Raw genomic sequence first — 15,296 nt, forward strand, 5'->3', positions numbered from 1 at the left:
TTGTTTGTGTAGGTGAGGTGTGTTGTGTGAGAACAAAAAAAGTGAAAAGTCGGTCCCCAAAATCCCCAATTGGAGACCGATCTTCTTTCTTCCAATCTCTCATCTGCTTCCTCATACATTCCGATTCGCTTCTCTATTCTGATTCTACGATTCCATTCCATTCCATCAATTCAATTCTTCTACTCTCCGATTGTTTTCCTTCCACAGCTAAAGGTTAAGGTCATTTCTCCCTCTCTCCCTCTCTCTCTCTCTCTCTCTGCTAATTTTGACCGATTGAATTGGTACTGTGAGGTTTGATAATTTTGAAAATTGTGGATTAATTAGTGGTCATGCCTGTAATAAATGACGATTTTAGTAGGTGTAATAACAAGTTTAGATTTTTTTTGGATTGGGTATATAATTTGGGTTTGCTTATTGATATGGATTTTGTCGTTGCGTGGTTTTGGGATTTTGCAGAGAGATGGCTAACAATGCTGCTACGTGTGCTGAGAGGGCAACAAGTGACATGCTTATTGGTCCTGATTGGGCAATTAACATTGAGTTGTGTGATATCATCAATATGGACCCTAAGTAAAAACCTTATAGCTCATACTCTTGCTCCTTTCCTGTTTAACTTCTTTTTGTCTCTCATATTCTCATTAATGGATTGCTAAAGTGAAGTCTCTGTCTTCAAATCGATATTACACCTGTGATTTAGATATTATGTATGCTTTTGGTTTGTGAGTAATTTTATGTAATTTCAATTATCACTTTTCACTAGGTTCCTAACCTTCTGCTAGTGTTTGCCAGAGAACTGTTGGTAATTCATACACTGTGGCTTAGTGAGCTAGGTGTCAAGTAGGCAAAAGTGAAACTGTGTCCTTTTTTTTTTTTTTCTTGTTAACTTGATATTCAGTTTTTACTTTTTGGTTTTGGATCTTAAGTATGTTGATTGATTCTTTATAACTTATTCTGGACAGTGTGGGTTTTCCTTGATTATGTTGTTCTTGATCTTCTCTGCTGAACTGATTAAATTTGCAGGCAAGCAAAGGATGCGTTAAAGATACTTAAGAAGCGTTTGGGCAATAAAAGTCCCAAGATACAACTTCTGGCACTTTTTGTTAGTATTTCTCTTCTACTTTTTTTATAGTTATTGAATGTTTTAATGCAATTTGACGTCGTGTGACAGATTATTTTATAGGTTAAAGTAACTTTTGTAAAGTTGTTGATATTTTTTAAATTCTTTTGCTGTTATAAGATATGAGGCGTAGAGTACTGCCAAAATTTTTATTCATGGTTTCAGTTATGTACACATAGTGAATAACTCTAACTCACATGCATGGTATGTATTTGATGTAGGCACTGGAGACCCTTAGTAAAAATTGTGGTGAAAGCGTGTTTCAGCAGATTGTTGAGCGGGACATCTTACATGATATGGTTAAGATAGTGAAGAAGAAGGTATTTAATTTCTTTGACACCTTTTATAGTTCAGTAATAGACTCTCTTATCTACTCCTTTATTTTTTTTCCATCTCATTGTACAGCCTGACTTAAATGTGAGGGAAAAGATACTGATTTTGATTGATACATGGCAAGAAGCTTTTGGGGGCCCAACCGGTGTTTACCCCCAATACTATGCAGCATATAATGAATTAAAGGTGATAACTCATGTGCACCGAGATATTTCTTTCGGGCAATTAATTTATTTTTGCAAGCAAATAGTTCTACCGTATATTGACATGCATTGACGTTTTTATTGATGCACATTAATGATGTAAAACATGTTATATATTTTACTGCATGTGACATATTCTTATAGTTCTTGCGTTAACCTGGGAAAAAATTAGCCTGTAGTATTTTTTTTTTTAAATTATTGTTTTTTAGTACGTTGGTTATATTACTCCACAAGCTCCATGCAAATGTGTGTGTGCATGTTGGAGTTGCACTCCTAGGCATGCACACACACTCACTCAAATGCTCTCTTTTCTCACAAAGGCATATCTAAATTTCTATTCAAAACTACATATGATTAAGTTATTTTTGGATCAGAAGCATTAATATTTTGTTTCTCAAATGTATTATTCTTAATAATTAATATTTGCTAGGCTGCTGGAGTTGAATTTCCACCACGAGCAGAGAACAGTGTGCCATTTTTCACTCCTCCTCAAACCCAGCCGGTTGTTCATTCAGCTGTAGAATATGATGATGATGCTGCTATTCAGGCTTCTCTTCATTCGGATGAATCTGGCCTTAGGTGCTCTTTCAACTTCATATCCTAATATTCTAATCCCCATGTTTGTTGTGTCTGGCTAAAAGTATTACCATATAATTCACATAATGCAAAAAGATTTAATTGAGTAGGTAGGGACCACCATCTTATAAAACTCAATTTTATACAAATATGTATGCCAAATTTTACACACAGTTTGCATGCTGGTAAAGTCATTATAATGGATCCTCTAAATTGATGGTTTATGATTTTAAATTTTACATCTCTACGAACCAATTTACCTGTTGGTAGTTTCTGAAGTGGAAGGTCCTTTGTCAGGGTAAGAAATCTGTCCAATTCTTGTGGCAATGAATTTCCAACTTAGACAAAAAAGGAATTAAATAATGAAAAGAGTTTTTGAAGCTGTTTGAAAGTTTGTCGTTTTAATGCCCTAGGTCATACTGGTTATATCTAGTCTCTTCCCTGAACATCTTAAGGGTCAGCACCACATCGGCCTAGTAGTCAAGGGGGCATTAGTTTGCCCTGGTGCCGGCCAAATGTTTAGGGCTTTAGGCCTTGCAAATGTTGATGATTTAATTAGGGGACTTCCTCTTATGGATTTATGGGGGATTTTGGTGCTCTTTTTGGCTGGTGCTCAATTTTTTGTCTTCATCCATCTATGTAACTGTTGTAGGAATACTATTCTTTATCTTTTTTAGTACTTGTCTTCTTTCTCCTGGTAAATTTTCTTAGCTTTAGCTTTTTTTTTCTCCGTCTCAACTAAATTTGTTTATAATCAGTGTGCCAGAGATTCAAAATGCTCAAGGACTAGCTGATGTTTTGATGGAAATGCTGAATGCCCTGAATCCTAAAGATCCCAAGGTGATACTTTTCCCGCCTGTTATGTTTCTTTATCTTCTTGCTTCATTGTCGAACTTCTGTTCAGTTTTTCTTGTTTATGAAGACGTGCTTGAAGATGCTATATTTCTCTTTACTCATTTTTGCATTCTGTTAGTTATTGTGAAGCACTAGGGAAATTTCAATCTATTGTTTACATGGGGATTAATTCATTTGTACTAGACATTGTGTTTAGCTGTTGTTTCAGAGTAGATAACCTACAAACGTGTTCTGGAAGGGAAAAATCCAGTCATGACATGTACAGAAATGTTCCTTGCAGTTGCAGAACTAAGACATATTTCAAACTTAATGCTTTTACTTGCTATAATATTTTTAATTTTTTGTTCTGTGCAAAGTAGTCGTGTTGAGTTGTCAATTTTCATTTGTTTCCTAATGTTTTTAATAAAACTTGGCAGAGCGTGAAAGATGAATTCATTGTTGACCTTGTGGACCAGTGCCGATCTTATCAAAAGCGTGTGATGCTTCTTGTGAACAATACTGCGTAAGAAATTTTCGCAAAAAAAAGAAAAAGAAGTCTCTTCTCGCCATGGAACCCCAAAATAATGACAATAATGGTTGCCTTTTGTCTAGGGATGAGCAGCTTTTAATTCAGGGATTGGCACTGAATGACAGCCTTCAGCGAGTACTCCTCAAACACGACAATATTGCGAACGGAACTGTCGATACAGGTGGAAGAGCAACAGAAACTCCAGCTCTGCCACTTGTAAATGCAAATCACGAGGATGATGATGAGTCAGAGGATGATTTTGCTCAACTAGCCCATAGGTGAACCACAGAAATTCTTTCATTATATTAATCTTGTGGTAGTTCATATATCTTAGTAAGCATAATTGTTTATATCATGGTTTAATTCGATTTCTGTCAAGCATATTTCCATTTGATACACACTATAATTAGCAGTTCAATACAATAATTTCAGGTCATCACGCGATACTAATGCACAGAACCGGAAACCAGCCTACGACAAGGCAGAACCAGGGAGGTTTAACTCATTTCTTCCTCCACCACCACCATCAAGGAATCCGGTCTACTCTGACACAGGCATGGTTGACTATCTCAGTGGTGATGCATATAAAGCAGAGGGAGGATCCTCTGAAAACTCAAAGCAGACTCCATTGGCAGCCCCGACTAATCCTACCTCATCAACTATTCCTGCACGGTCCTCTTCACCTCCTTCTCATGCCAGGAGTACTTCACCAGTTGTCAGTGGCCAGCCTGTGTATGATGAGCCATCTCCCACAAAAAAGTATTCAGAAGATCTGCCTCCAGCTCAATGGGACAGGGACACACCATCTACTGGGTTCCTTCCACCGCCACCTGCGAAGCACAACCAGAGACAACAATTTTTTGAGCAACAAAGTGGAACAACTTACTCAAGTGGTGGATCCAGTTCCTCTTATGATGGTTTGGTTGGGCAAACTCAGAATCTGTCTCTAAATCCATCCACCCCAACCAAACAACAGAAGCCAGAGGATGTCCTGTTCAAAGATTTGGTTGATTTTGCCAAATCCAAAACCTCTTCATCTTCGAAACCAAATAATAGGTCATATTGAGATATTGTTTGTATTTTTTATACTGCTACAGCTCACGAGTGTGGTTCATCGTGTTTTGCTTCAGATCATTGAGACAACCCATTTTGTGGTTGTGTTTTAGGAATCTTCGGGTATGATTTTCCCATGCGTGTACGTAGTTTAAAATATATAGTCGTTGCATATATTCATGTATATGGTTCATATTGGATTTGTTGGCTCGTGTTCTAAATAATATCGGATTCTTAGCTTCAGAGTTTCTTCCAAAATCCCTATTTGAAAAATGGAAGTGAGTATTTATTCGATGGGGTAATTTCAAACTCTTCGAGCTCCATTATCCACCAAATAGAATGAGTATCATAATATTTATTTACGAGTAATGCTATATGACTAGTAAATATTATCATATTTTGGCAGCATTTGGTTAGTAATAATTTATAATTATATTTATAGATATTTTGTATAACTCTGTCTATGTTGCACTTGCGGTACATAGCAGGTCCCAAGTTCGGATGAAGGAGGAGGGTTGTGTTAGGTCTTCGACAACCAACATAAAAGCATAGTCGAATCCTCATGACATGAATTAAAGATGTTATTGCGCTAAAGGTTGCCCGGAAACAACGCACTGTATGGCTCGAGTACGGTGTCAAATGAGCAAGGGCCGTTGTATCAGTGTCCGGATGTAGTGTTAAATGAACAAGGATTCTCGCGTTTTCGTGAACGGACGAGGGTAAATAAGCTAGTTCACAAAATAAAAGATAAAGGTCGGAGCAACAGAAGGTTGAGATTTGGGACATGGAACATAGGCACTCTAACAAGAAAATCTATGGAGGTGGTGGACACCATGACAAGGAGGGAGATTAACATTATGTGCCTACAAAAAACAAAATGGGTTGGTGCGAAGGCTAGGGAGTTGGATACTTTCGAATTCAAACTTTAGTATACAGGAAAGATGAAGAATAGGAATAGGGTTGGTATTATTGTGGATAAGCAGTGAAAGAATGACGTATTAGATGTCAAAAGGGTGGGAGATCGGATCATCTCCATCAAACTTGTGGTGGAGGGAGGTGCTTTTCATGTGATTAGCGCCTATGCACCGTGAGTGGGTTCGGACGAACAATACAAGATAAGGTTTTGTGAGGATTTAGAGAGTTTGGTCTAAGACATACCTTCGGGAAATAAGATTTTCTTAGGAAGAGATTTAAATGGCCATGTTGGAAAAGAAGTGACTGGGTATGGAAGTATTCACGGAGGCTATGGTTTCGGGGTGATCAATGCCGATGGTAAAACTATTTTAGACTTTTTCTCAACCTTTGACCTTCTCATCGCAAATACATGTTTTAAAAAGAGAGACGAATATCTTATAACCTATAAGAGTGGCATGATAAGCTCTCAAATCGACTTCTTCTTGTTGAGGAGAGTCGACCGAAAATTTTGCATTAACTGTAAAATTATCTCGAGGGAGTGTTTAACAACACAATATAGGATGCTTGTCATGGATTTTCACGTTGAGCAAAGGTTGAGGAAAAGACATCATACAAAGAACCCAAGGACTGAGGTAGTGGCGGATGAAAGATGAGGAACAAAGAAGCTTCCTAAGATGGATAGGAGAAAAGGCAAAGGGGGATGAGAATGGAAGCGCGGAAGAGATGTGGAGGGAGATGGCAGAAGTTATTAGAAGAACAGAGAAAGAAAGTTTTGGTGAATCTAAAGGAATAGAAAAAAGAGACAATGAGTCCTGGCGGTGGAATGCGAGTGTACAAGAAAAGATAAAGATAAAAAGGGAGTGCTTTAAAGAGTGGTCTCTATGCTGCAATACAGATAATTAGAAAAAAATATAAGGCGACTAAGAAAGAGACAAAGTGGCTGTAAGTGAAGCAAGAACAAGAGCATATGAGGGTTTCTACCAACCTTTGGGCACGAAAGAAAAAGGAAAAGGTATATATAGAATCGCAAAGATCCGTGAAAGAAGAACGAGATATTTGGATCAGGTTAAGTGCATAAAGGATAAAGATGGAGACGTGTTGGCTCAAGAGGAGAATATTAATGAGAGGTGGAAGAGCTACTTCTACGAGTTATTTAGTGAAGGACATAAGACTCTTCCGAGCCTTGGTCGGTTATGCACAAGTGAAGAAGATCAAAACTTTAACTACAATCGAAGGATTCAAGACATCGGGATAAAAGAGGCTCTAAAGCAGATGAAAAATGGCAGGATAGTATGACCTGATAATATCCCGATTGAAGTTTGGAAGAGCCTTGGAGGAAAATGCATCAACTGGTTAACCAAGCTTTTTAATGAGATTTTAAGGGCAAAGAAGATGCCTGATAAGTGGAGAAAGAGCACCTTAGTACCTATCTACAAGAGAAAGAGTGATAGAATGGAGGTTAAAAAAAGAGACACAAGTAACAGAGAACCAATTTGAATTTATGCCAGGCAGATCCACCACCGAAGCGATATACATGTTAAGAAGAATGATGGAGAGATATCGTAGTAATAAAAAGGATCTACATATGTGTTTATTGATTTGGAAAATCGTACAATAGGTGCCAAGGGAGGTCTTATGGAAGGTTTTAGAAAAGAGGAGAGTAAGAAATGTATATATTCATGCAATTAAAGACATGTATGATGGGGACACAACTAGTGTGAAGACTCAAGGTGGTGTGACAGAAAATTTTCTATTGGTATAGGATATACCAGGGATCATCCTTAAATTCATACCTTTTTATATTAGTCTTGGAAGTACTCACAAAGCACATCCAAGAGCCTGTGTCATGGTGCATGCTTTTTACCGATGATATCATCCTTATGGGAGAGTCAAGGGAAGACCTAAATAAGAAGTTGGACTTATGGAGAGAAGCTCTAGAAGTGTATGGTCTACACATAAACCGTAGTAAGATGGAATATATGGAATGCAAGTTCGGTCTGAGAAGGAAAAACCCTAATATAGATGTGAAGATTGGAGAAAACATCCTATGAAAAGTTAGAAGTTTTATGTATCTTGGGTGCATTATACAGGATAATAGAGAGATTGAACATGATGTAAATCATAGGATCCAAGCAGGTTAGTCAAAATGGCGGAGTGCATCTGGTTTTATATGCGACAAAAAAGTACTTTTACAACTTAAAGGTAAATTCTATCGCACTGCTATAAGACCGGATATACTTTATGGTATAGAGTGTTGGGCGGCCAAAGGAGAGCACGAACATAAGCTAAGTGTGGCAGAAATGAAGATGTTGAGATGGATGAGTGGTCATAGGCGATTGGATAAAATAAAAAACGAAAATATAAGGGCGAGAGTTGGAGTAGCACCCATTGTGAAAAAGATGGTAGAATTGCATCTCAGGTGGTTTGGACATGTGAGAAGAAGACTGACAGAACACCCAATCAGGAGGATGGATGAGATCGAAGATGGATAAGGAGTGAAAGGCAGAGGAAGATCTAAGAAGACCATTCATGAGGTAGTCAAACGAGATCTACATATAAACGGTCTATCTGTAGACATGATACATGATAGAACTCAATGACGTCGTTTGATTCATGTAACCGACCCTACCTAATGGGACAAGACTTTGTTGTTGTTGTATTTATAGACATTTTGTATATAAGAAGTATATAATTTATATCTATATTTACTAAGAATTTTATACACCATAAATTAATACCGTTTGCATTTAGATTTTTCAGAATTTGAATATATAAATTAATAAAAATTATTTGTTAAAGACAATTTAATATTAATGTGTAATATCTTCAATAGAATTAGTACAAACTGGCTAATTTTATGGTGACGAGTATTTTCTAATGAAGAGTAAAGATTGTATTTTATATAAAAAAATTAAAAAAAATAAATACGTGTACAATATACACTTTTTAAAAAAATTAAATTATAATATTCACTCTTAACCAAAAAAAAATTATCCTAAGTTAGGGGTTCATGATAATATCCGATAACTACTGACTAGACTAGGACTAGCTATGTTTTTATTAGTATTTGCTTTCTCGTTCGGAATATTGAGAAAAGCTGTATGGAATCATGCCTAGTCATCACTAAAATACATACAATTGCAACAAGGATTGAGGACGCTAAAATATTTGAGAATTTATTGATAGATAATCTTCTTTTGCCAACGTATTTTTCTTTTTCGGTTTGTTCGAATGATTTAGAAATCCTCTCCTTCTTTTGGCATAATGGAGGAACCTTCCCACAATAATCGACATCACTTTAAGGAGTATGACCACAATCCAATCAATCATGTTTCAAATAATTTGTTACTGTTATTATATTAAAATGTTAATATAATAACGTCCTAGATTAAATTTAGAGATTTATTATTATGATAGTGATCATAATATTGAGAAATAAATCTTTTATAATTTAATCTAAATTGTTCTTGGTCATAGGATTATTAAAAAGGACATTAATAATCCGGAAAGATCAATATATATATAATGGTCTTCATTGGATGAAAATTAATAGATCTCATTTATTAAATTATATATATAGATAGTACATATAGAGATATGACCATTGAACTGACTCACTTTGAGAATTCCTAATGGTTATAATTACCGCATATTTGTCAATAGGATATTCTCAAGATGAACATAGTAATAGAGTTTCCTTTGACCTGCGACTGTCATAGTAATTAACAATGTATTTATTATACTTTGATTCCGGACACCTAATACCCTAGGGTGCTAGTTGAATGGATATTGGGTATGATTTAAATACTTGTAGAATTAATGATTAGTCAATAAGGAATCCGTCAACTCTCGGTAAAGAGTTTGAGCTCTATGATTATAATGAATGAGATGAATAAAACCTTGGCCAAGGGGATTGAGTGAATGAAGAAATGAGTTTCTTAGGTCATTCACAGTTCATTATAATAATGGTAACAAGTTAGAGTTTGACAATTAAACCATACTCTAAAGGTTAACCAAGAGTTGGAAAGATGGAAGGAATTATACTTTGTTCTTCTGAGGTTCTTAGTAAAAATATATTACTTCATACTATCGGGTCGTTGAGGAGTGTTGCTAGACGCCAACCTTGATTAGTAAATTTAGTAAGACTAATTAACTACCCGCTTAGTAATGAACCTATATTGAATTGAGATTCAAATTTAAAATCAACAACAAATCTCATACTATATATAGGTATGCCAAGAGTAGAGGAAAACATGAGAAAGACAGAGAGAATAACAAGGGTTGTTATTCCTTTACCTCTATGCACATAAATGTATGTGAGACTAATTCTTAGAGAAGAATTTTATGGTGTGCAAAGAGTTGCAAGAGGTTTCTCAATTTAGATCAGATGTCCATTGGTCAAGGGGTTGACAGCAAATGTTGGTCTCGGTGTGGATACGCATAGCGCCTTCGTACCATCGAGGGAGAAAGTGATTTTTACTAAAGCGTCTAAAGGTATTTAGATCTGATCTATACATATATTACATTATTGGAATAAAATTTAAGCACAAAAATAGATCTTTAGGATTACCTTCTTTTCTTCCGCTGCGTGTTATGAACACATGGTAATCCTACAGTTTTGTTAAATATCCCGTTTCCCTGTTTTAACTCTTACTCCATTATCCAAATAAGATATTTTATGTTTTATTTATCTATTTTTGTAGTATTTAATACTTTACATTTTTTGTGTTTCACAATGTTGTCTCTAACTAACTCGATAAACACTGAAATAAGATCAAGAAACATCGTTACAATGGTGCGTCTAATCTAATATGATATTCATTAAGATATGATAATCACATTATTTAATAAATATCATCAATATTACATCTTCCATGAGAGTATGAGACAATGTAATATAGGGGGATTATTGGCATCAAACTCAATCTAATAGAGTAAACAATAGAAGATCATAATGAGGGTAGTTTTGAAGATTCATATAAAGAACATGTTACTTTTAGCTAGCTAGCGAGAGAACCAAGGATGTGGTGGCTGAAGGTCTTCCTTAATTTTCCAAACACGAGTAAGAATATTTTCCTCTTGATTCTTCCTCTAATGGGAATGAACGAGTTGCTTCTATTATTGCTCTTTCTTGCTGATGCTAACTTAGTTTGATGCCCCAATCCCATTACCTTTTTCTTTTTCATAATTGAATGAATCATAGAATGAGTAGTGTGTGCATGAGTAGTAGTAGTGAGTGTCACTCAGTATTTATATGTATTTATGAATGCAAGATTTGATGTATTGTATAAGGTTAGAGTAGGAACCTTCGTGCTTTAAATTTGTGCTACGGTCTACCATTTTGATTATTAACATTGGGTAATTCCTATAATGTGCCGATAATAGGCAGGTTCATGATGCACTAATTATTTGTGGTACCAAATTTGTTGGTGGGTGGTTAACTATGATTCTTGGACCTTGTTATTGATGATATTATCTTCAACTACAAGAAAGATAAGTGGGACTTCATACTTCAGGATAAAGAACTAGTATTACATTAGAAAATGTTTCGATGCATGCCTCACTTCATATTATATGCAGATTAAGTTCTAAAGTAATTTTTGAAGTTGGTCACATGTATTAAAATAATTCTCAAAATTTTAATTATATCAATTATGTTATTAAAATTGACAAAAATATATTAATATTAGAGACTAATGTAATACATTTTTGTCAATTTCAATAACTTGATACAATTAAAATTAAAAAAAATATTTAACAAATATAACTAAATTGAGAGACTATTTTAAAACTTAATTCAGATAAAATATGATATCTATTCACATGTCCAATAATAATGTACATTACAAAATGAGTAGAATATATATTCTAAAAATTGTCGTGTGTGTTGTAAAATAACTAAATTAATAAATAAGGAAGAGGTAACAAATATAAAAATATAAATAAAAATACTATTATTAATATTTACCAACACTATTATACTACTATAAAGATAATATATTAATATTATATTAGTATTTTATAAAGAAAGAAAGTAAAGAAATGCTTTAAAAAAGAAAGAGAGAAGCAATATTTGCTTTATTGCTAAGTATTTTTCTCTTAGGCAAAAGCCTCTATTTATAAGTGTATGTGATAGTAGTTTGTCAAACTATATTAAATAAGATTCTTCTTCAAAACCTGAGCCTTGTGGGAAAATAGTCATCCACCTAGGCTTTCTTATCGTAACACTCTCCCTTGGATGACCATTTAGAATTATGTCTCGTTAAAACCTTACTAAAGAAAACACAATGGAAAAAAATTTTAGTGAAGGAAAAAGAGTACAATATACTTTGTGATGGAGACTGCCTCGTTAAAAACCTTGTCAAGAAAAATTCATTGGGAAAAAAATCTCACCAAGAAAAAAATAGTACAGTCTCCCCCTCTTGCCGACATCATTTAATGTCTTGAAATCGGCGCATTCCAATCTCATGTACCAATCTTTCAAAGGAGGATTTTGGGAGTGACTTTGTAAATAAATCTACCAGATTATTACTTGAGCGGATCTGTTGGACATCAATTGTCCATTGATTTTGAAGATCATGAGTGAAGAAGAATTTAGGAGAAATATGCTTTGTTCTATCACCTTTAATGTATCCACCTTTAAGTTGAGCAATGCATGCTGTATTATCTTCAAACAGGACAGTTGGAGCTATCTTATGATCAATCAGTCCACATGATGACAGGATATATTGGATCAAACTCCTGAGCCAAAAACACTCGCGACTTGCTTCATGAATCGCTAGTATTTCAGCATGATTAAAGGAGGTTGTTGCTATCGTCTGTTTCGTGGACCTCCAAGATATAGCTGTACCACCATATGTGAACAGGTATCCTGTTTGAGATCTCTCTTTGTGTGGATCAGACAAGTATTCGGCATCTGCATAGCCAACTAGTTGTGATTTGGATCTGTAGGGATAAAACAATCTCATATCAACCGTTCCATGAAGATATCAAAAGATTTGCTTGATTCCACTCCAATGTCTTCTGGTTGGAGAGGAACTATACCTTGCTAGTAAATTTACTGCGAATGATATGTCAGGTCGCGTATTATTAGCAAGATACATTAGCACTCCAATGGCACTAAGATATGGTACTTCAGGACTAAGGATATCTTCATTCTCTTCTTTAGGACGAAATTGATCCTTCTCCATATCCAAAGATCTTACGATTATTGGGGTACTTAATGGATGTGACTTATCCATATAAAATCTCTTCAAGATCTTTTCTGTGTATGTTGTTTGATGAATAAAGATCCCATTTTTTATATGCTCGATCTGCAAGCCGAGACAAAATTTAGTCCTTCCAAGATCTTTCATTTCAAACTCTTCTTTTAGAGTTTTTATAATTGTTGGAATTTCTTCAGGAGTCCCAATGATATTTAAATCATCAACATACACAGCAATTATAATGAATCCAGATGCAGATTTCTTTACGAAAATACATGGACAGATATCATCATTCTTGAATCCATTTTTGGCCAGATACTCAGTAAGACGATTATACCACATTCGTCCAAATTGCTTTAGACCATATAAAGATCTTTGCAATTTGACTGAGTATAACCCTTGCGAATATTCATTGGGTGGTTTAGATATCTTTAGTCCTTCAGAGACTTTCATATAGATATCCCGATCTAATGAGCCGTATAAGTAGACAGTTACCACATCCATTAAATGCATATGCAGTTTATGATATGCAAATAAACTGACCAAATAACGCAATGTTATCGCATCCACTACAGGGGAATACGTTTCTTCATAATCTATACCGGGCTTTGTGAAAAACCTTGTGCCACAAGTCGGGCTTTATAGTGCACAACTTCATTTTTCTCATTTCGTTTTCTCACAAATACCCACCTATACCCAACAGGTTTTACATCTTCTGGTGTACGGACTACAAGTCCAAAGACTTCACATTTTGCAAGTGAGTCTAACTCAGCTTTCATGGCTTCTTTCCATTTTGACCAATCATTTCTTTGTCGACATTCTTCGACTGATCTTGGCTCAAGATCCTTACTTTTATGCATGATATTTAATACCACATTATATGCAAATATTTCATTGACAATTGTCTTATTTCGGTCCCATTTCTCTCCTGTAAAGACATAATTTATCGATATCTCGTCATTTTCACAATTTTCAGGTACATGAACGTCTTCTGGCGTTAAAATTATATCAGAATTTTGGACAACTGCATGTGTCTCTACTATGTCTTTTTCAACAGGAATATTATTTACCTCTTTTCTCTTTCGAGGATTTTTGTCTTTGGAATCGACAGGCCTGTCACACTTCTGGCGTGTATTTGCTTCAGTGGCAATTTGTCCAACTGGGACATCAATTCGAATTGGGGCATTTTCCGCTGGTATATGAGATTTGGTTATCCTCTTTGTATCGAAAAATGTATCAGGCAATTCATTTGCTATTCTTTGCAAATGTATATGAACTTCTAGTTCACATTGCCCTGATCGAGGATCTAAATGCATTAATGATGATGCATTCCAATTAAGTTCCTTTTCAGGAAGCTTATTCTCTCCTCCCTAATGTTGGAAATTTCGATTCATTAAAATGACAATCTGCAAACCGGGCTTTAAATACATCTTCCGTTTGTATCTCAAGATACCTCACTATAGAGGGAGAATCATATCCAACATATATCCCCAATTTTCTTTGGGGTCCCATTTTGGTGCGATTAGGTGGTGCAATGGGAATATATATCGCACACCCAAATATTCTTAAATGAGAAACATTTGGCTGCTGGCTAAAAGCTAATTGTATAGGAGAGAATTGATGATAATTCGTTGGCCTCAAACGAATAAGTGCTGCGGCATGTAAAGCAGCATGCCCCCAAACCGAGGTTGGGAGATTTGTTCTCATAAGTAAGGGTCTAGCAATGAATTGGAGGCGCTTAATAAGTGATTCTGCTAACCCATTTTGTGTGTGAACATAAGCTACTGAATATTCAACACTTATTCCATTAGCCATACAATAAGCATCAAAAGCTTGGGAAGTAAATTCACCAGCATTATCAAGACGAATTGCTTTGATTGGATTTTCTAGAAATTGTGCTTTTAATCGAATAATTTGAGCCAGTAATCTCGCAAACGCCAGGTTGCGAGAGGACAATAAGCACACATGTGTCCATCTCGAAGATGCGTCTATTAGGACCATAAAATATCTAAAAGATCCACATGGTGGATGAATAGGTCCACATATATCACCTTGAATCCTTTCTAGGAATTCAGGGGACTCAAATCTAATCTTTACTGGTGATGGCTTTAAAATTAACTTCCCTTGAGAACATGCAGCATAACAAAATTCACTAGATTTAAGAATTTTCTGGTTCTTTAGTGAATGTCCATGGGAATTTTCAATAATTCTCCTCATCATGGTTGTTCCCGGATGACGCAATCGGTCGTGCCAAGTTATGAATTCATTTGGGCTAGTAAACTTCTGGTTTACAATGGCATGTGATTCAATTGCACTAATTTTAGTATAATACAACCCAGATGAAAGTGAGTGTAACTTTTCTAATATAACATTTTTATTTGAATCATGAGTTGTGATACATAAATACTCATGATTTTCCTCATTCATAGTCTCAATATGATATTCATTTCGGCGAATATCTTTAAAGCTCAACAAGTTTCTTCGAGACTTGGTAGACAATAGTGCATTATTTATTATGAATTTTGTTCCTT

At 35.3% G+C, this 15,296-nt stretch overlaps 1 protein-coding gene across 2 annotated transcripts; it reads left to right on the top strand.

Annotated features, from left to right (window-relative positions):
* Positions 1–6: 6 nt before the first annotated feature.
* Positions 7–4,888, top strand: LOC107460611 (TOM1-like protein 4). 2 transcript variants are annotated; one of them, XM_016078993.3, is made up of 10 exons: positions 7–219; positions 457–570; positions 1,021–1,099; positions 1,339–1,437; positions 1,523–1,636; positions 2,084–2,232; positions 2,988–3,069; positions 3,501–3,586; positions 3,676–3,870; positions 4,025–4,888. In XM_016078993.3, the coding sequence occupies exons 2-10, from the start codon at positions 461–463 to the stop codon at positions 4,656–4,658; spliced, it is 1,548 nt and encodes a 515-aa protein (XP_015934479.1). In that variant the 5' UTR covers positions 7–219; positions 457–460; the 3' UTR covers positions 4,659–4,888. The 2 variants fall into 2 exon arrangements, with proteins under 2 accessions (XP_015934479.1, XP_015934480.1); XM_016078994.3 differs by having other exon boundaries at positions 7–213.
* Positions 4,889–15,296: the final 10,408 nt, after the last annotated feature.

Source organism: Arachis duranensis, chromosome 8, assembly GCF_000817695.3.
Source record: "Arachis duranensis cultivar V14167 chromosome 8, aradu.V14167.gnm2.J7QH, whole genome shotgun sequence".
NCBI lineage: Eukaryota > Viridiplantae > Streptophyta > Magnoliopsida > Fabales > Fabaceae > Arachis > Arachis duranensis.